Source organism: Polypterus senegalus, chromosome 13, assembly GCF_016835505.1.
Source record: "Polypterus senegalus isolate Bchr_013 chromosome 13, ASM1683550v1, whole genome shotgun sequence".
Classification (NCBI taxonomy): Eukaryota; Metazoa; Chordata; class Cladistia; order Polypteriformes; family Polypteridae; genus Polypterus; species Polypterus senegalus.
Window position 1 is genome coordinate 95,584,361 of NC_053166.1, and position 23,518 is coordinate 95,607,878.

General features: G+C 39.5%; 1 protein-coding gene across 5 annotated transcripts in view; it reads right to left on the bottom strand.

Annotated features, from left to right (window-relative positions):
* Positions 1 to 23,518, bottom strand: part of shank1 (SH3 and multiple ankyrin repeat domains 1) — a 670,907-nt gene that overhangs the window by 302,466 nt on the left and 344,923 nt on the right. For all 5 annotated transcript variants that reach the window (XM_039776090.1, XM_039776091.1, XM_039776088.1 and 2 more), the window contains exons 13-14: positions 15,974 to 16,152; positions 10,930 to 11,043 (exon numbers count right to left, since the gene is read on the bottom strand). In XM_039776090.1, coding sequence (XP_039632024.1) covers positions 10,930 to 11,043; positions 15,974 to 16,152 — 293 coding nt within the window. The remainder of the gene's footprint in view (positions 1 to 10,929; positions 11,044 to 15,973; positions 16,153 to 23,518) is intronic.

The window sequence follows — 23,518 nt, forward strand, 5'->3', positions numbered from 1 at the left end:
CAATCTACACACAACTTTGGAGTATAGAGGAAAATTGGTGTACCTCATGCAAACATGAGGGGGACATGCAAACTCTGAACAGGCATTGCCCTGGACCTTGAACCAGAACCAAAGAGTTGTGGGAACAAACTACTGAGGTGTGTAGTTGAAGCAGAAACTTTTAATAAAATGTGGAAGAGATAGTGAGACAGCTTAACTATTAACTAAACAAACTGGCTAGATGGACTGAATGGTCTCCCATCGTTTGTCAAATTTCTTATGTTCTTAAATGTGAAGCAGCAGTGCTAGCATATTACCATGTCAATTATATCCAGGTATTACTTAATTATATTGTAATGCCAAGTCTGGAGAGTCGGAGAGCTGTAAATAAAGCAGCTCTGAGAGATTTGGGAAACAGATGACAACAGGGCATGGTCAAGAAGATTACAGTGGTTGTAACATGCAAATCAACATCCGAGGCTGGAGAATCAGGGGACGGACTTGTAAAATGAAATTATAACAAAGTTTAGAGACACATAACTTAATTCCAAATGTACTTTCTTAATGTACAGCCTAGCAATGAATGAACTTGTATGAATGGCTGAAGTAATTGTACAGGGTGACACAGAAAAACAGGAACTTTTCAAAAACCCAATAAAAATAGAAGAAATCCAACAAAAAAATGTATTGACAGCAATTGAACCACTACAACTTGCCTTTTAAGAGACAGTAATCCAAATTATCAACGTCTGAAAATTACATCCTGTAGATGGCATCCTCCTGTACGTATGCATTCTTCCAATCTGCTGTTGAGGTTCCCCATTGATCGCTGCAACATCTCAGCTGGGATACCATGAATTTCATCTTGAATTCTTTGTTTCAATTCATTCAGTGTCCTTGGCCGAGTCGTGTAGACCCGACTCTTAAGGTAGCCCCACAAGAAAAAATCACAAACGGACAAATCCGGTGATCTTGAGAGCCAGGGAATGTCACCAAATCTTGAGATGACACAGTTACCGAACAATTCTCACACAGCTGCCATTGATTGCCTTGCAATTGATTACTACATTACTAAATGGCGAGACTGTTTACAGCTCAAGGTCCCTGTTCCGCAGTGCTGCCAACTGTACATGGCTGCCACTACGCATTTCAAAAGTTCCCGTTTTTTTGTGTCACCCTGTATTTATTCAGTAACCAATTGCACCTATAAGATTTTATTAAACTTGTACAATGACCTAAATCAGTGCTTCTAAACCACTTTGTTGTGACTCACTTTTAGTTCATGAGCTGCTTCCAGTAGGTCATGAGTTGCTATTGTTTATAATTGTAGTGGGTTATGATGGGTTGCGATGGGTAGCAAATGGGTCACTGCCTGTTGTTGCAATAATGATCATGCTCGATCCCTTCCCTGGTCTGACAATCACGTTAGATTTTGAAAGAATAGCCACTAGGCATTATTGGGAGCGTGTGGAATAGGCTAACATAATAGCACCGTTCCTGAAGGGGGAGGCACAGAGAACTCCCTATCTCCGGGAGAAAGAGACTGCTAACTATGATCTCATAAAGGAAGAGATCCTTAAAAGGTATGACATATCCTTGGACCAGCAGGTGAGAATATGCCAGTCACAGGTGTTTGACTTATGGGGCAGAGCTGGGTGGTGGTTATGGTGTCACACACTTGCACATGGTAGGCAGCTAAAGGGCTTGAGTAAGGGCAATTCCGAATCAGACCGGGATGTGGCAGAATGCACTGACTCTTTTTCTCCCTTTCCTTCAGACTATCCACGAGAGATTCCAAATGGCCCCAGTCCGAGCCTATGGAAGAAGACCTTGCTGGCTCCGGCCCCTGTGATGTCACGTCCAGGCTCGAGCCTATGGTTGGACCCTTATGAGCTGGACCCCTTTGACCTCACTTCCTGTCTTCCCCTTTAAAAGCCTCCACCTTTTCCCTATTCCCTCAGTTCTGTTTTGGACATCAGTGCGGTGTAAAATATTTACAACTTTGCAGCCAGGATACCAATTCTACGGGTGGCTGCCCAAAACCTTAATATGGCTCTTTGTGGAGTTTGTGATAACGGCCAAATGTGAATGACACCCAGCAGGTATTAGAGCAGGTTGCATGAAATTTGTTTGTAAATGCTCTTCCTAACTATCTTGCCCAGCTGGTCAAGAGGCAACCTTTTAAAAATATGGAGGCTCCTATCGACACCATAGAACAACATAGAGCAGCTTCGCAATTTGAGAGAGCAGAACTGTCCACTCACCAAACTCGGACAACACATGTTGCTAATCAAGAGCCCAGTCACCACAGCACAGAGCAAGCACCAAAACCTAAAGACAACATGGTCCCCACTGCGCTGTATCAAGTGCGGGTAGGTAGAGCATACCATTCCCCACTGCCCTCTATTCAGTGAGTCCATAAACTGCAACTGGGCAAGGGGAGAGAGATACTGTACTGTGACGATCTCCAGGACTTAGGAGGACGAAGCGTCAACAATTGACGAGACGGCATCTCGGGGTGAAATCACGCCCTCTGAGGTTGGCCCAGATTCTCTCTCTCTTTTACATTTTCAGTTTAAACCAACTCTGGCCCCCTTTAAAGGAGAACTTAGAACATGGAATGATGACTCCCTTTAGTTTGCAGAATCTGCAGTGGTTCTGTTCAGTTGGCCAAAACGCTCAACACCCTATGCCACAGGGCCCCCACTTTGTCTTGAGTAACAACTTTCTTTTTTCGGGTAGAAGAGCATAAAGTGGCGGTACAGTGATTGCTGTTGGTTGTGCATTCCATCCCAGTGGCAGGTCTGGAAGCTAACACACATCCATCTCCTGGGTGCAGAAAAAACCATAGTACGTATTAAGCTCCAATTTTATTGGCTGGGGATTACTGAGGAGGTTTGGCACTTTTGCACATCCTGTCCAGAGTGTCAACAGTGTCAAATTCCTAGGAAGGATTGTGCTCCTCTGGTTCTCATTCCACTTTACGATATCCCATTTGAAAGCATCAGGGTTGATTTAGTAGGACCCCTAAAGCCCTTGGTTGCAGGACATCTGTATATCTTAGTCCTCATTGATTATGCTATTTGATATCCCAAAGCAGTCCCACTGTGCACAGCTACATCCAGAGCCATCGCACAGGAATTGGAAGGAGTCTTATGATAGTCAGCATTCCTTAAGAGGTCCTGACAGACCAGTGGATGCCTTTCATCTTGGAGACGTCCAGGAAAATGGCTAAGTTACTCAAGATAAAGCATTTAAGGACCTCAGTATATCATCCTCAAACCAATGGTCTAGTCGAGCAGTTTTAACCAAACCCTCAAGCAGATGCTACATATAAGGTGGTCAGTGAGGATGGAAGCAGAGAGCGGATCAGCGAGCGGAAGCAGAGAGCGGATCAGCGAGCGGAAGCAGAGAGCGGCGGCGTCTCCCACAGGCACGTAGCCCTTGAAAGCACCGAGCAAGTTCACCTGAGGTAAAGCCGGCAGCTGACCAGTAGAAATAACCGGCAGTGAGAAATTAAAGTCGATCGCTCAGCGGGTGGTGGAAACTTAAAGCGACGGTGAATCAGCTGAACACGGAAAGCGCCGAAGCACCTATAAAAATGGCAAAGATGACTTCAACACTTATGTAAGTTCTATCTGCTCTCTGCCCATCGAGGGCACGTTTATATGTTGCATGTCCTGCAGTATGTACAGTTCAGGTTTTCCGGCTGACAGTGTAGATAGCTTCACCTGCCAAAAATGTTTAGTTAATTTAGAGTTGGTCGGGAAAATACGCGAATTGAAAGACCGCGTTAGGAATCTGATAGCGATTAGGCAAACCGAAAATTGGATCGACTCGGTTTGTTTAGACAATTCGGCTACATCTGATTCGGCTTCAGTCTCTCCAGGTCCCACTGTAATCAGTGCGAGGTTGAAATCAGCAGCACCAATTCAGCCACAGGGCGAGTGGGTAACAGTAAAACGGGGGTCTAAGAATCCAAAATTTAGTCCCCCAGCACCCAGGTCACCAATTCGGACCCAGAACAGGTTCTTAGCTCTCCGCAGCGTGCCTGTGGAAACTGAGAATAAGAAAGTGCTCATAATTGACAATTCCATAGTGCGGAATGTTAGAATTCCAAACTATGTTAAACCAGCAGTTAATGTTAAGTGCCTTGCAGAGGCCAAGATTTCTGGCATAAAGGCTGCATTGGACCATGTTGCCGACGATGAAGTATCTACCTTATTGCTGCATGTCGGCACTAATGATATTTATTTACAGCAATCTGAGGTATTAAAGCGGAACTTCATCTCTCTATGCACCTCTATGCAGTTTTAAATGCTGTTTATTGAACATTCGCTCTCTTGGCACTAAAGCTGTTTTGGTAAATGATATAATATTAAGTACAAAATCTGATCTGTGTCTTCTTACTGAAACCTGGCTTAGTAAATATGACACTGTTCCCTAGCTGAGGCGTCACCAGATGGATACTCGTTCCTTCATAAGTCTAGAGATTCTGGTCGAGGAGGAGGCCTTGGAATAATTCATTGTAACAAAATGCAAATCACTCCTAAAAATTTAGGCAACTTTACATCCTTTGAGGCATTCATTTTAAATATTAAAACAGATTCCAACACAATTATAGTGCTAGTCTACAGACCACCAGGGCCATATTCATTGTTCATGACTGAATTTAGCAACCTTCTGTCTGATTTGGCTATAAATTATGATCACGTAGTTCTGATGGGGGATTTTAATGTACACATTGATGTGGAAACTGACACTTTTAGCAAATGTTTTACTTATTTGTTAAATTCAGTAGGATTTTGTCAGATTGTCAAAGGTCCAACTCATAATCATAACCATACATTAGATTTAATTATAACTTACAAAGTTGAAATTCAAAATTTAAATATTACTCCATTAAATGTAGTTATTTCCGATCACTTCTTAATTACATTTGATTTAGTTCTGCCCATGCCAGCGCATTCGCAGATTAAAACAAAGACAGTGCGACATCTAGATTGTAATTCTGCTTCAAAATTTATAGATACCTTGAGTAAGTCGAGTGTAATTGTGGAAAACCATTTAGATCAGTTAACATCAAATGTAAACGTGGAAAACAATTTAGATCAGCTAATATCACATTATAATGTGACCTTGAGAGATGCTCTGGACACAGTGGCTCCCCTAAAAACAAAAGTGATCAAAGCACATAGAAACTCTCCCTGGTTTAATGAAAACACTCGAGCTCTTAAATTAGAGTGTCAAAACTGGAGCCCAGATGGAGAACAACAAAGCTACATGTCTTTCAAATTGCATGGACAGAGAGTGTAAATAAATATAAAAAGCCCTCTTTAAAGCTCGCTCAGAATACTATTCTACATTAATAGATAGCAATAATAAAAATCCTAGGGTACTTTTAGAGCAGTGGCTAAATTAACAAATGGGAATTCAGATCAACAGTGCAAAATACCAACAGATATTAGCAGTACAGACTTTATGAACTTCTTCAATGAGAAAATTAAAAATATAAGATCCCAGATCTCAGCATCACAGTACAAACCAAATACTAGCTTAGCAGACCCTGCCGCACATTGCATTCAGCACTTTAGTAATTTTAATCCTGTAACTCACCAGGAAGTCTTAACTTTAATTACTAAAATGAAGCCCACTACTTGTTCCCTAGATCCAGTGCCAACAAAACTAGTAAAAGTGCAATGGATGTTCTTGCAGCCCTATTCTAACCATTATCAATAGTTCATTACTGCATGGCACAGTACCTGATGCACTAAAAGTGTCAGTCATTAAACCTTTACTTAAAAAGTCAGACCTAGACCCACATATACTAAATAACTATAGGCCTATTTCAAATTTACCATTTCTCTCTAAAATACTAGAAAAGTAGTCGCCAGTCAGCTTCAGTCACACCTTACGCATTACAATTTATTTGAGAAATTCCAGTCTGGCTTTCGCACTGGTCATAGTACAGAAACGGCACTAACACGGGTTGTAAATGACATTCTGATATCCTCTGATGAAGGAAATTCCACTGTAATTATGTTGTTGACTTAAGTGCAGCATTTGACACCATTGACCATTCTATTTTACTGCACAGGCTAGAAAACGATGTTGGGCTTACAGGCCCGTGCTCGCTTGGTTCAGTTGTTATTTATCAAATCGATTCCAATATGTACAGAAATGTGCAGACAGTACTCCATCATTATACACAGAAGTTCAATATGGTGTCTCGCAGGGCTCAGTACTGGGACCTTTACTGTTTTCACTTTACATGCTTCCACTGGGATCTCTCATTAGGAAACATAATGTTAATTTTCACTCGTATGCAGATGACACCCAGTTATACCTTTCATTTAAATCAAATGAAGTTTCTCCGATGTTGTCTTTAATTAGTTGTGTTAGTGAATTAAAGGAATGGATGAATGAGAACTACTTGTCTTTAAATACAGATAAAACAGAGATGTTAATTGTTGGAGGGAATGACGCTGATCACAGCAATATTTTGTCGTCATTTAACTCAGTTGGAATACCAATTAATTTTACTGAATCAGCCCGCAATCTAGGAGTTATCTTTGACTCTAGCATGTCATTTAAACATGTTTTTTCCATCTTAAAAATGTTAGGAAATTAAGGCGCTTTCTAAATAAACAGGATTGTGAGAAATTAATTCATGCATTTATCTCTAGTAGGATTGACTACTGCAATGCGGTGTTCACTGGCTGTTCAAACTGTTCTCTATACAGCCTCCAGTTAATCCAAAATGCCTGCAAGAATTATTACAAGAACAAGAAAATATGAACACATAACCCAGTTCTTAAATCTTTACACTGGCTCCCAGTTAAGTTTAGGGCAGATTTCAAAATCCTCCTTTTAACATATAAAGCATTAAATGGCCAAGGTCCGCTTACTTGTCTGAACTTATCATGACTTACAAACCTGAGTGCACATTAAGATCTCAAGATGCCGGTCTGCTTACGATTCCAAGGATTAATAAAATAACAGTGGGAGGTTGAGCTTTTAGTTACAGGGCCCCTAAACTGTGGAATGGTCTTCCTGCTTCCATAAGAGATGCCCCTTCAGTCTCAGCCTTTAAATCCCGGCTGAAGACTCACTACTTCAGTTTAGCATATCCTGACTAGAGCTGCTGATTAACTGTACATACTGCATCTCTGTTGTTAGTCATTAGCACTATAACATAAGTAACATGATAATTATATTTGAATACTAACCCTCACCTATTCTGTTTCTTTTTTCGGTACCCAAATATGGCATTGGTGCCACGGCCCACCTGCCAAGTTGTTTGCCTGCCTATGGTAAAGTCATCCCTGATGGAGGATCACAGGAATCATGGGAAAGAGGGGTCCTTTCATCGAAGCAACGTTTCAGCTGTGGCATGGCCAAATGGGGAGGAAGCTAGATGGATGAGGTCTCCAGGACTCTAAAAATATCCAAACCTAATTATGTCATATCATCTACTGTTAAACTGTACTTCTAAAATTTTTATTATTATGATGTCTTAAGGAATTGTTCTGTTCTGTATATTGTATTGTATTGACCCCCTACTTTTGACACCCACTGCACGCCCAACCTATCTGGAAAGGGGTCTCTCTTTAAACTGCCTTTCCGAGGTTTCTTCCATTTTCCCTACAAGGTTTTATTGGGAGTTTTTCCTTGTCTTCTCAGAGAGTCAAGGCTGGGGGGCTGTCAAAAGGCAGTGCCTGTTAAAGCCCATTGCGGCACTTCCTGTGTGATTTTGGGCTATACAAAAATAAACTGTATTGTATTGTATTGTATTGATGGGAAGAATTGGGCTCAGCTCCTCTCACTTCTTTTATTTGCCTATTGGGAAGTCCCTCAGGCTTCTATGGGTTTCTCACCATTTGAACTGTTATATTGATGACAACCTCATGGCATACTGAACATTCTAAAAGGGGGATGGGAGGAGGAGGCATGCCCCTCCACAAATATGCTAGAATATATCATGCAATTATGAGATAGCTTCGCAAAAATTCAACTTATTCTTATAAGTCACACAGAAAAGGTGCAAGCAGCACAGGACAGTTATTATGACCGTGTCATGACTTGTCAGGAGTTCCACCCAGGAGATTGCATCAGGTCCTTATTCCTACCTCCCAGTCCATATTACTGACACATTGGCAAGGCCCATATGAAGTTAAGGAAAGGAAGGGGATCATTGATTATATGGTAAAACATTCCAATTGTCGACCAAGCAAATGGGTATATAACGTAAATCTACTGAAACCGTGGAAGGATAGGGACTCCGATCTGTCCTCTGGACAGCCCTGTTCACTCTTCGCAAACTAAACAAGCCTTTACTCTGGACCCAATTTGATCACCAAACAACAGGAACTCGATCAGATATTCTGTCTGTCCCGGAGGAAGTGTGTGAGAAGCCTGGAAGGACCTCTCTGGTTGTGCATGACAATGTGACAGAGCCCGGGGTGATCATCTAGGTGTAATAGAGGAAAGTCAAAATCCCTGGTCCAGTCCTAATGTATTAGTTCCAAAGCCTGTTGGGAGTTGGAAGTTTTATTTATTCAAGTTTCCCAATTTGATGCCTATGTGATGCAACAACATGGATAACCTGTTCGAGCGGCTTGGACGGGCAGAATTCTTAACCACACTGGACATGACAAAAGGGTACTGGGAGGTTCCTTTAACAGACTCAGCTAAGGTTAAGACTGTGTTTAGCACCCATAGCGATCACTGGCAATATCATACCCTTCTGTTTGGGCTACATGGGGTACGAGCAACCTTCCAGCATCTGGTGGATAAAGTGCTTCATCCCCATAACTCCTATCGTGCTGCCTACCTGGATGACATTGTCCTCTGCTCTAGTTCCATGGAAGGAACACCTACAGCAGGTTGGATCGGTGCTACATACACTGCACTGTGAGGCCACAGTGTTCCAAAGTAGAAGCCATATGGAAGTGGCCCCGTCCAAAAAACCAAATGACAAGTCCCAGCCTTTCTCAGTCTAACAGGTTACTACCGCTGGTTTGTGCCCTGTTTTTTAGAGATAGTGGCACACTTGACAGATCTAGCAAATGAAGAGTGCCCCAAATACTGTGGTATGTTATGATAAAGCAGAAGCTGCATTCAGTGACCTAAATCAGGCCATAACATCAGTACCGGGGTTAAAAGCTCCTAACTTTTATTTACCATTCATTCTCCAGACAGACATTTCAGACACAGGTCTTGGTGCTGTGCTGGCAATCAAATGGGCGATTGCACAGCTGAGGTATTACCTCTGGGCCATGAGTTCACCCTCCTTGCCCTGCTCATGCACCCTTACAGTGGATGGCCTTACACAAGAAGTTGAACCTGTGTGTAACAAAGTGGTTTTCAGACCTCCTGCCTTACAAGTTTTTGCTTGTTCATCATAGAGACTCTCTTCACACCAAAGCCGATGCTGTTACTTGGGTTCACAACCTCTTGGTTCAGACTGCGCAACCCGATGGGTCTGGGCTGATATGGGGAGCCGTGTCACACATGTGCAAGTCAGAGGCAACCAATGAGCTCAAAAGGTGTTAATATCGTGCCAAACCAAGGGGGTGGCAGTGTGTCCTAACCCTTCCTCTCTTTCTCTTGCAGACCATCTGAGGGAAATCCAGCCTGAGCGTGTCAAAATCATGTCAAGTTCTTGTACCAGTGACATTACGTCCGGTTCCCCAATGACATCACTTCCTACGATCTACCTATAAATACACCATCTTGTTCCTTCCTGTTAATTCAGTTCTGTTTTGAATTTAGGCTATAATGACCTTTGCATTGATAATTTTTTGCATTTGTCCCAAGTATACAGGGTGGCTACTCCAAACCTTTTTCTGTCTCCCTGTTGTCTTTTCACACAAGGTAGTGCTGCAGTTGGATATACTATATATTGTAGGAAACATTAACCTGGTTTCAAGCTATATTTTTGTTATATCCTTACAAATAGTTTTTCATGCGTACAGTATATGTATGTTTTGTAAGTTTATCTATGATAATGACATTGCAGTGTTTTTTGTAGTTCACTGTTAATGATTTGCAATATATTTACATTCCTGGTTTAAACTGTTTGTGTTTATAAATAACTGATGGAACAGGATTAAGGTTAGGCAATCAGATTCACGCACTGTATTGTTTTAGATATAATTCAAGTGTATTCAATACACTCGATCTGGAATGGTTTAAAGCCAGTGGTTTCTACATGCAAATCAGCCTGCACAGGAGTTTTAGGGTGTGAATCTGGAATTTACTGGATGAACTCTAAAAGCAGGCCTATTACAAAGTGAGAGCAGAGAGGGGCAGTTTAACAAGTGAAGAGCAAATTATCTGCAAAGAGTAAATACAGAAGGATCCAATGAAAGTTTAACTCCAGTGACATCACAATTGACCATGTGTATAAGCTATATTGTCCTCTGGACAAGTATGTACAACTGGCATGCTTCAGGCCCAGGAAAACTGAAATGGAGAACTACCATAAATGAGTAAATTTTACCAGCACATAATGCAAACTGAAGTAGGGTATACCCCATGGACCTAAAAGTGAGGTGTTTTGCGGTGGGGTTTTGGGGCATTGGATTAGGTGACTGTAGTAGGCTTGAAGTACAATAGTCCACATTTATATTTATCATAGCACAAGGCATCCAAAATAATGGATGGATGTAGATAGTTAGTAGATCACTTTAACATTTAACTTGCTTCAAGCTGTGAAAAAATCCTCACCTTTGTTGAATTATAGAATTTTGCAGGGTTTGATTAATTTGCAGATATTAGTATATTTTGCATTCACATTTGAATGGATATATAATCTAGGGAGTGTAGTTGAGAGAATTGACCTTTATTTGAAATGGAAGACTCAAAAATAAACATTTACATTTACAATCTTGAAATACCTTGTCTTTCAGTAAAAAGTGATTGTGATTTAAAGAAAAAAGAACATACCTTGTCGTGAATCCTGAGTTTTCACTGCAGCTTCTTCAACACACTCAGATGGAAACCAACCAGTACGGCCCCTGGTAGTACCTTCCCAGTAGCCAGCTTCACCAATGCTTAGAACTGGGGAATGATGACAGAGCAGGTGAAATTGTGACAACCATCAATAAATCACAATTGTTTTACACAAACAAAAAACATTATTTTGTTGTTTTTACTAGTCTACCGGAAGTTCAGTCATGCTGCCTCATCTACAGGAAGTTCAGTCATAATGTAATGAACTATATATGGACTTGAACTTTTATTTTGTATTTTCATAATCATAGAATTTTTTACTCATTAAGTACATATCAGCATATTTCATTATTGATCTAAGTATTGTCTAAGAACTCTGTGTGACACTGATCACTTCAATCTATAATCATGAGCCAGATAAGCTGTATATATTTATGCCTCAAGGGAATTGAGGGGACATAAACAGATTTTGTGACAAGACACAATATATATATTAAGAAGAAAACCTATTAATTATTAAAAAAAATAGTCAGTTGTCAGTGAAAAAAATCATGGGGTCTGAAGCCCAACAAGAGATCATTGGCATCGAGGAAGATCCAGAACGAGTGAGAGAGAGACTCAATCCAGCTGGACCAAACAGAAACTGTCCATGAGTCAGCTTGACTTCTGAATTTTACAAACTGCTTTCAAGGACTTTTCTTCACACAGTTTTCTATTCCTGGAGCCGTTCTTTAGCTTTCATATGCTTACTGAAATTATCTTCCTTTTTATTTGCTTCTTGTGATGACAACAGGGGTTCTACATCCAGAATTTGCTGCTCATATACATTGCTCAATTATATTTCCGTATTATTCATTGGTTTTTGGTATTATTCATATATTTTAATACATTTTGATTTGTCTGCACAATGGGTGACTGGGTTAATAAAGTAAATACAGGGCCTCTGGTGTGGGTAGATTGCCACTGGGTTAGAGGCTAACAAAGTAAACCTTTAACAGTCAGCAGCATGGAAAGGAGCAACATGTTTTGGTGTGGATATAGGTAAGGTGGGGACACCTGTCTGGTCTGCTGAAGCCAAAGATAGTGAATTCCTACTTAAGTACTGAAGTGTGATTGGCTGTGTACACATTACTGATAATTAGTGCTAATTCCAACATAAAATAACCACCTAAAACAGGATTTGTTTCTTTCACATAGGTTTGGAAAGTTTCTTCCTGCATGAGTAAGAAATGAATGAAAAGAATGTGTATAAGAATCACCTATTGGGGAACTGTAAGCCATTCAATACTTCCTTAAACCTACAGTGAATTCAGAAAGTATTCAGATCCCTTCACTTATTTCACATTTTGCTATGTTGCAGCCTTATGCTAAAAAGTTTTCGAATGTTTTCCCCCCCACATCAAACATCACTTAAGCAAAAACAGGATTTTATAATTTTTTGCAAATGTATTAAACATATACAACTGAAATATCACATTAACACAAGTATTCAGACCCTTGGCAGTGACACTTGAAATTTGGCTCAGGTGCATCCAGTTTTATTGATCATCACTGAGATGTTTCTCTACCTCATTTGAAGTCTACCTGTAGTCAGTACAGTGGATTGGACATTATAAGGAAAGACACACACCTTTCTATATCAAGTACCACAACTGACAATGTATATCACAGTTTGAAGGAGGCTGCAGAACTTAGAGAGTGGCTTATGTTGAGGCACAGATGCTGCAGCAAGGAAGGTTCCCAACAGCACAGTAGCCTTAATAATTCTTAAACTGAAGAAGTTAGGAACAACCATGACTCTTCATAGAACTGGCCACCTGGCCAAACTATGCAATTGTGGTAAAAGAAGTGATCAAGAACCCGATGGTCATTCTGGCTGATTGCCAGAGAATCTGTTTGGAGTTAGGAGAAAGTTCCAGAAGGACATCCATCATTGCAACACTCCACTAATCTGGGGTTTTATTTTTAAAGCTTGTGCACGTACAAAAAAGGGTTGAAATGTGCATATACAACTTCCCACACAAACATCAGCATTTATAAAAGAAAACTTGATGGAAAAGCTTGTGTATATTTATGGCAACTCTGTCCCAGCATTTCGTCAAAACTGGAAAATGACAACACCATAGATCAAGAAGGGAAACACAGTCAAATCATCTAAATGATGATTTGTAGTCACAATAATTAATATCACTCAGATGTTATCATAATGTGTGTTGATGTGACAAAATGTGTTACACCTCAAAAGTGATGAATATGATGTATGGACCATATTTCATTATCCTGTTAAAAGAGCCAATGCTACATATTTGCACTGAAGATATTTTTAGTTTTTTTCGTTAGTTTATATCAACTACCAGTTATCACTTCTCAGGGAACTATCCAATAGGTCAGGAAGATCTCTGTCAAGCCTCCTTCCATCATATTGCTTTTGTACGATGTTAGTGTACATACATAAAAAGACATGTTTCTGCCAACGTAAAAAGGCAATTTAGAGCAATGTCCGGTTCTCCTAACATAATCTGAGCATTTTACTGCACTCAAATTGCAATCAGTGAGAATGAATCTGCTTTTGCTGACCATTAGCAATTATTTTCCATTAATGCACATGTCACCCAAGATGTTTATGGTAAACATTTTGTCTCATTGGCGTAGATTCATTTATTTTGAGAGAAAGTATCTTTGACAGATGGGATAGTGCTGTACATGTCAGTTGGCTTTTTGGTAAGTTAACTGGCTGAACCCTCAATGTTTCATATTGCAAATATTATTCATTGTAAAGGCAATCACATCATTATATGTGCCAGATGATAGTGGGTACCTGCTCTGATGATGGTTCCTTTCACCTATCCCAGACCCCCAGAGTGCAGAGGAGAGGTGCAAGAATGTTGCGCATGATCTTGCGCTTTCAGATGCGGGACACAGCCAGATACTCTTGAATTCAGGTGGCGAGGTCTCGATCTGTCAGGAGAAAGAGGCTGCTCTATCAGCCATTGAAGCTCTGCAGTATCGTGATTACATATGTATGAGGCTGATTTGCACGCTACCTACAGGGATGTTTCAGGATGGAGTTCAAGGTACACTCATGTGTGTGTACGTATTTACAAGGTGAAAGAAATACGTGCACAGCAGGTTGTATAACTCTTGTTTTGTTTTTTTTTTGTGGTGTATGCATTTTCCTTCTTTTTGCTGTGCACATAGCTTCAAATTCAAATACATGCAAAGTTTTATAAATGATGCCCCTGGTCTTTATGACAGAGTGGCCAAACTTAAGCCTCTCCTTTGTAAAAGACAAATTGAAGCCCATTTGGAGTTTATAAAAAGGCACATAAAAGACTCTCTAACTGTAAGAAACAAGTTTCTCTGGCGTGATTAAATCAAATTTAGTGTAATGTCTGGAGGAAACCAGGCACCATTTATAACCTCTGCAATATCATTCCAATGGAGAAGCATGGTGGTGGCAACATCAAGCAATGGGGTTATTTGTTACCAGTAGACACTGGGAGAATATCCCTAATTAAAACCTGCTCTGTAGTGCTCTAGACTTCAGAATGAGCCAAAGGTTCACTTTCCAACAAGACAAGGACCCTAAGAACAAAGCAGGACTAGCTTATGGACAAGTCTGGGAATGTGCTTGAGTTACCCCACCAGAGCCCAGACTTGAGACCAATTAAACATCTCTGGAGAGACCCGAACATAGCTATCCACTGATGGTCTCCATCCAACCTAACAGAGCTTAACAGGATCAGGAGAATGGAAGAAAATCCCCAAATCCAGGTGTGCAATGCTTGTTGCTTGTTGAAGACTCCAAACTGTTATCGCTGCCAAAGGTGCATTAACTAAGTACTAAGTAAAGGTCTGAATGCTTGGGTCAATGAGAAATTTCAATTTTTATTTTTAATAAATTTGCAAAAATGTGTAAAATGCTCTTAATGCTTTGTGATTCTAGGGTATTGAATGTTGCCTACTGTGGGGATAAATGAATTTAAATGATTTTAGCACAAGGCAACAACATAGCCAAATGTGAAAAAAGTGAAGAGGTCTGAATATTTTCTAAATCCACTGTAGTGCCTAATGTGCTATGTCTATGTGTATTGACTAGCATTTGTGTATGGGTACAAGTTGTTCCATTTTTAAAGGCGCCAATAGGTCTTTTTCAGTTGATTAAGTCATAAATAATATGACACACATAAAAATGTGTTTTTAATACTTAAAGATGTGCTGATGTGTCTCATGAAAAACCTTGTTCATTGTGGACATTGCATTTTGGGTTGTTCATATACATTATGTGTGTATATATGGGTGTGACAGTATTTGAATGGGTTTCCTTTGATGTTCCTGACTTTGTTCTATAATGTCCTGTTTCTTTCACTGCCTATATTTCACAATTTTAGTTACATCTTATTCCCATTTTCAGATTCCTTTTTCTACTTCAGTTCTTACAACCTCTCTCATGCAAATCCCCCCTTTAACTGCATTTCCCAAAGCTCCCCGGGGCATGTACTTGCCTTTGAAGTCTTGCTGATAAAGAGGCTTCTGATCTTTGGAAGAAAGTGCTGACAGTGCAGAGAGTAGGTCCAGGATGACAGCTCTTTGTAAAATCAGAAGCCAAGCCCTCCCCAATAGAATCAGTATCTTAATCTAATCCTGATTCTTTTGTATGCTTTTTCTTATTAAACAAACCCTACCTCTTCAGTTATAACATAGTATCTCACTCTAATTGCCTAATTACACAACAGTACACAAGAATAAAGTCTAACCTGTTCTCAGTGTGATCAATGCAGATATAGACAATCTAAATAATAATAAAGAGAGTTATTCATCTAGCAGCTATCAATCGCACTACATGTGCACAGGACAGGTACAATAGCTCTCACAAACAAAGAAAGTGAGTAAAAACAAAGTAAAAACTAACTGTGCTTTTATTAATGTTACACAGTTGATGAGATTCTAAAATTCATGAAATAAAATTAAAAAATTTTAAACATATTTTACAATTTAGGACATTAACAGTGCAAACACACTATAGATAATCATTTACCTTTTACTCTATCTCCCTTACTGAAGGAGAGCTCACCCTCTCCCTGGGCCTGGTGAGATTTTACTGCCACAAATAAGCGCCCAGGAACGGCGCTGTATAGCTTTCTTCTCTGAAGGCCAGTAGCTCTGCTGTTAGCAGTTCCTGCTGCATTGCTGGAAGATTCCTTACTACCCATTGGTCTGTAAGGTAGGAAAAAGATATGATTTGATGTTACAACAAACAAAGAGAAAGTTGTTATAGATTACATTTAACAGGGAAATCATTTATATTCTTAATGTTTAGGAAATCTGTAAAATAGAGTGGGGACTTGACTGCCTACCAGTGCTATCACAAATGTTAACATTAAAATCATTGATTTTCCATTTTCCAATTAAGCAGTACTTAACTAAAATGCATAATTAGTATAGTTGGTTATTTTCTTTCCCAACAGATCTCAAACTCTGGATTTTAGTTTTTATACAAAATTAAGTTTTTTGGAGTCTAGATATCAATTACATTTAATGGTAATATGATCATTCAGGTCATATTAAAGGAGGCACAGGGAAGTGTGACTATAGATGCCAAAGATATAACATGTCTGTTTGTTCCCTCCACACTCTGTTGACCTGGAAAACTAATAGTAAATACCACTTGAAAGCCTGTCTGTTGTCCAGCACTATAAAATATCCCCACATCTTGAAATTTATCTTATTAGATGAGTTTTGAACATATTGTCTACAAGAGTAAAAGAAGTAGTCATCATCAGCAGTAGGCTTGTTCAATCATTTACTACATTAAAAAAATAGAATTATTCAGAATAAACTGTGTTTTCCTTAAAAACTTTTTACATTTCCCTTTTATTGTTTTACATAATAATGATAATAATAATGATGATAACGGAATAAACCATTTGATATTTCTAACATTAGAGTTTTCTTTCATACAATATATAGCCTACTCTGTTATTTGGCACCGATAGGATGATACACAAAGTAAACCAGTTCACTCCTGCTCCCTCAATGCTCAACAGGAGTGATCTGCCCCTGAAGCACTGTTCTTTTCGCTCACCATGGGTCTCCCAACCACCTTGTCTCTTGTCCACCACACTGGCTAACACTCCTAATCTCACTCCTTACTTCTCCTCAACCATCTGTCTTGAATTTACTCCCCAAACATCCTTCTATTTTTTTATTTATCATTTTTATCCTCTCTTTTTCCTACACAGAGTCTTTCTATTCTATGGGTGCATGTGCTTTCATTAATGATCCATGGAGCATCAGTGAGGAATGGCTGTGCTGATCACACACATTAACAAACATTCAGCCAACATTCAGCATTGATTTTTACTGGCTCATAATCACACCCATCAAGTCTGGACCACACTAATTTAATAAAACAAACATGCTAATAATTTGAGATTTTAAAGGATGTATTGTGAAGTATAGTTTTTTTACAAAATAACATGAGATGAAGAGAAGTCAGTGTGAAAGTGGGGGTAGAGTTCCAGAGGATGCCTTACACAGACTTCATATAAGTGGAAGTGCTAATACAGGTGCAGGTCCAGATAGGGTGGGTGCCACATCTAAAATCTGCAGAAGGTAACAAATTACCTGCTGCCTGGTTGGAGCATACTAAAAACAACTAAGTCCAGGTGAATTAATTGATGAATAACCCACTGAAAATGACATAAGAGAAGCTTTACTAACAGAATTGCATCAAAATTCATCAGAGAAATACAGTGATAATTAGAGCTGTCAGATAACCCTTTACTTTTTTTAATATGAGGGTAATCAGGACTGAATTAATTAAAGGACTCAGTTTGTAGGTCAAAGTAACATCATTCAGCATCTTCTTGTAAATGGAGTGCTAGTTTCTTTTAAAAGGCAGACAAAACTTCTGGGGACAAACCACCAGGACCCAGCGATTTAGCAGAGCTCAAGGAATCAAAAATCTCCTTAGGTACAGAAAGTGCAATTGGGGAATCTAACATAGCAACCTTATGCCCTGTAAGCTTGGAGGGGAGAGAGTTATCTAAAAAAAGATAATTTCTGAAAGAGAAGACTTGGAGCATGCAGTAAATAATTCAGAGTAACACTCAAAAGAACAATTATATTGAGAGGGAGACTCTAGACTTATTTTTAATAGATGCAAAAGTCACAAAGGATTCTGATTTCCGTAATCTTAACAGCAATATTTAATGAGACTTAACACCAGAAATGTAAATACCAGAAACCAGAAGTAACAAGCCAGCGTGCAGAGAATTTTACATTCTGTTTACTGCTGTAAGAAAGTGTTTCATTCACATCATGTACCTGTAATCAAAAAATCATACTCCAGATTTACCAGATGAGAACAGTCATTCTCTGAAAAAGACAGATGAGATTTAAGATCACAAACTTCTAAACGGCATGCATTAGCCAGATTACTAACACATCTGATATCGAAGTCATAAATAAAACCTTTTTATAGCCACTCACAAACGTGCAGGTTCATCAGCAGAACCAGAAATGATATTAATAAAATATTCTAGCTTAGACACAAGTTTATCACAAAATTATTTATTATGAAGCAAAGTCTCATTAAACCTTCAGCAAGCTGCATGAGTGCACAACATTGTGAAATCAAGTTCCATCATCAAGCATCAATGATCTGATGGGCTGAGAGACATTAAAGGAGAAACAAATGATTTAGAAATAAAAATGTAGTCTAATTTGGGTATAAATTATGCAGAGAGAAGAAAAACGAGAATATTTTCATGGAGGGATTTAACAATCAAAAAAATTAACCAGGTTTAAGTCTTAGGTAAACCTACATAGTGAGTATTTTGAATGAGGAATTTGCTGAAAGAGAGAACAGATGGCATTTTATCTGATGGAGGATTCATTATCATACCCAAGCTAACAATAATATTATAGCTTTTCATTTTTAAAACGTAATTAGTAATATGCAAAAGTAATGCAGATTCACACAATAATGGTGAATAAAAACAGCACAATGTTTTATTTTTCTAGCACCCAAATCCATCAGCACAAAGTCAATTCTACTAGTATTGTCTAAATCTATGCCAAATATTTTAGGCTGTAAGTTGCACCAGAGAATAATGACCACTCTGCACTTCCTACTCTAAGTAGTTTTAGTGAATCTAGGCACATTCTTGGCCATTACCTCGGATTCTTGAATAAACACAACATGACTCTCTTTAGCTGCAAGTAATTAAGGACAACAATACAGTAGTCCCCCACGCCTAGTCTTCAGAGATTCTAAGAGGCAACCAATAGATTAACCATGAGCACAGCAAAAAAAAAAAAAAAAAAAACTAAAAGAAAGAAAACAAGAAGCATGAACTCCCAGAGCATTCGTGTGACCACCCTCCCCCCTTGGAAATGCATGCATTCAAAAAAGCTTAAAGGGCTTCCTTCAAACTCCACCTCCTACAAACCAACTAAAAATCAACATTACAAAATATACCTCCTACCTTTCCTGCCATGTCTATGTGTAGGAAACAAAACCACAATACAACATATCAATGATAAACCATTGCAGGCATCAAGCCCACTCACTCCATACCCTGGCTCTACAACATCTGACTCCAAGCAGCAAATCCATCAGTCATGACAGCAACTTAAGGCTTATCCAAAATTCCTCTAAGCCAAATAAACAAAACATTCTGACATACAGCTCCCCAACATACATGAAATAAAGTCATATAACAAAACTATGCTAATCAAGCCTCTGTGTAACGAGTGGTACTCAAGTGTGTAACAAGTAGAACTGTTCAGAGGCGTAGTAAAGAAAAGGTAACTTAAGTAACTCATGGCACAGAACAAATAAGACAGCATTCATTAAAGGGGAAATGTGCTTGTAGTTTCAAAGAACATTAACCAGCCTTCATAGGACAGCTTAGGTGACTTTGTCTCCTTCAAAATAACCTGAAGGTTGAAAAGGTTAAAGAACATTGATATTAATGGCCTTGGGCAGGATGAATTATGATTAGGTGTATGCACCTAATGCACCTATTGTGGAGGGGTGGAAACAGAGTTGGCCACAGCTTACTCAGAAATTTATTGGCACATCCATTGTTTACTACTCCCTGCATATGAACATTATATATGTGAATTCTAACTTTCAGTTCTATAAATTTAACACATAATTACACCTTCTGATATTCCAGGAAAGTAATCTGCTTGTGATGGTGGTGAACAATTTCCATTACCATCTGAAGAGATCCTTTTTTGCTCAGCTGTCATAATGTGACGTATGGCCATGGCCAAAAACAAGAAATAAAATTAGAATTGAGCAATCAGGATCAGAAAGGAAAAGATGTTAATCAGAAGAGAAAAAGCCAAATTAAGTCAATACAGAATTTCAAATCTAGATCTAGGGCCTACTTAGAAAAGAAATTAACTACACAAGCCTATATTTCAGCATGTTGTATGTCCACTGAGTGATAATGCATGTTGTGACCTTTGTAAAATTATGCTGTCTACTATGTGATATAATTGGTGTGACAAACTAGGCTTCAAACCAGAGTCACATAAACAAAGAAAAAGAAAATCTAAAATAAACTTTGTAAAGCTAAATTAAAATTAACCTTAAAAATTGAATCAATTGGTAAATAAACACTACATACAAAAAAACGCACAAGGCCTACAAGGAAGCCCTGCTGTAGAGATTCATGTGTGGGAGAGAGCTGGTTGACCACAAAACATAAATTACCAAAAAGAACATCTGTATTTTATCTGTCATATATATTCTGGGCTCTGCTGCACAGAGACTTGTTCATGGGGCTAGACAACACACAGTAAGACTATGTCAAATCGGATGCCATTTTCTAAATACAGAAGATGAGTAAGAGATTTTTATAGAAAAAAACTGGAAATATGGGGAGGGTGAGTGTTATAAATTGAGGAAATGTTTGTCTGCTACAAAACGTCATCTAGCCTCCCTTTGTAAAACTGTTTAAAAAGCTTTCATATTATTGCAGTGCATAAGCACTTTTATGATGGCCCTAATATCTGAAAAATAATGATCAGGCTTAACTGAATGAAGTGGAGAGTCTGTCATACTGGTGTCAGAACAATAGTCTATTTATGAATGTGACCAAGACAAAAGGAGCTGAATTTGACCTTGGTTAGAAAACAGCATAGGCACTACCACCCTCTGAGTATTAAGAAAGCTCAGGTGGAGAAGGTGGACAGTTTCAGATACCGGTGTCCACATAACACAGAACCTAAACTGATCTAAACACACCAACAACTTGATAAAGAAGACACAAAAATGTCTTCATCACCTAAGATGCTTCATGGATTTAAGGTTATCCTACCAATTACTAAAGAACTTCTATACATCCACCATTGAAAGTATTCTGACAGGAAGTATTACTGTCTGGTCTGGGAACAGCATACAGCAGGACCGTAAGGCTCTGCAAAAAGTGTTGCAGTCAGCAGGATGCATCACTGGGTGTGCGCTCATTAACTTTTAGGACATCTACACTAAGTGATATCAGATCAGAGCAAAAAAAAAACTATCAATGATACCAGCCATCCCAACAATGGCCTCTGTTCTGTACTGCTTTCAGGTAAATGCTAACACTCCTTGAAATCCAATTCAAACAGACTGAGGAGAAGCTTTTTTCCACACTCCATAAGCATCTTGAATAAATAAACTGTCTAGAGCTACATGATGCCACATTGTTAGTTCTTTTAAATTAAGTTTTTTAAGTTATTTATTATGTATCACATATTTAATTCATCACCATTTATTAGGTTGTATGGCTGCACATTGCACATTGTTATTATTTATGAATATTATCAATAATACACTATTTAAATTGTAACTTAACCCCTGCTTGTCTTTTACTACACCTAGGGGCCTACACCTACGCCTGAGGTTATACATGTAGAAGGGAAGGTAGGGAGAAGTTATATGGCACAGTACCTTAAAAACAGTGGTAAGTCTGCGATTTGAGAAATTCTGGCTGCATATTAAAAACACAAAAGGGAAAAGCAGAGTAATATATTACTCTACCAAGACAAAACAAACGCGCAAGAGGATTATTGGGCCAAAGGTCCGAAGAGTCTTTTTACCATGTACTGCTGCTAGAAGACACGCCTGCTGTGCCCACTGTGCCAGTGACCCATGTGTTTTCTTTACAGACCAGTGCAACACCAACATATATTCAGACTTGGAAATAAGAAAGCCATCCAAGATGAGGATGGAATATGGCACCACCTACAGACTAATACACCTTTTCTGCCCAAGTCTTCTTTTCCAGGCTTTGCGAAGATAGCTCGTGGATAAGATCATGCTGCTAAAGACTCAATGGTGTCACATATGGAGAGCTTTTGGAGGACTCCAGGGTTCTCGTTTTATGCTGCAGCATACTGTCAGAAGTGTGTGGTGTGTATGAAACATAACATAGAAAAAGGACTGAAGTTAGGACAGTTTGTTATCCCTTTACCAGATGGCCCCTGTGATCATATGCAGATGGGTTTCATTGAACTGACACCCTCGAAGAGTTATACATTTAATTTGGTTATAACTGATGTGTTTTATCAATGGGTGGAGGCATTCTCCTGTAGATATGCTGATGCAAAATCAATAGTTGCTGAATGGCTACAGATTTCTGTTTCTGACGAGTTTGCATACAGTTTGTGTGAGGAACTTATAGATTTGGTTGTGACTGCCGATCCTAATGTGATGTGACAGAACTTCCATGACAAGACATTGAAGGTTGCTGACGGTTGTGTTGGTGTTACTGGTGTTTCCAGAAGGAGACGTCTCACAGGGCACTCTGGATATTATCGAGAGGAGTTGCAGCACATGACTTGATGGCAACTCTGGTCTGTACTGGGAACACAGAAGGACAGCTGTGAGGGCTCTGAGGGCAGATAAGGAGGTGCTTGTTAGAAGAATCTGTGAGCAAGTAATGCACCAACTAGTGACCCACATCCTGCTTACAGAGGAATCGAAGAATTACACGCATCCAAATCTGTTCCTCAGATAGTCTCAGTCAGGGTGGTTGATGAAATGGTCCTTACGGATAACAATGCAGTTGTGACCAGCTGTGCTGATCCTCCAGCTAGGGTGTTGGATATCTCTGGGTCCACGGTTCTTGAGGCTGATCCTCCAATCAGCTGTGAGTCACCAAATCTCACTGAGATTGCCAGTCAGTTATTCATTATCCAACCCGCTACATTCTAACACAGGGTCACGGGGGTCTCCTGGAGCCAATCCCAGCCAACACAGGGAGCAAGATAGGAACAAACCCCGGGCAGGGTGCCAGCCCACCGCAGCTCGCTGAGATTGCACAGGGGGTAAATCAGTTGAAAGTAGGGAAGGCTGCAGGGATCTATGGTATCAGGGGTGATAAGGCTGGTGGTAAGGCTGTCCAACTGACAGCCAACTGACATTGCAAGCAATCTTTGCTTCCATTTGGGAGACTGGTGTCATCCCAACTGACTGGATAAAGGGACTTGTTGTCCCTATCTGGAAAGGGAAGGTTGATCACATGGATTGTGGCAACAACAGGGGGATAACACTGATCTCCATGCCGGGTAAGGTCCT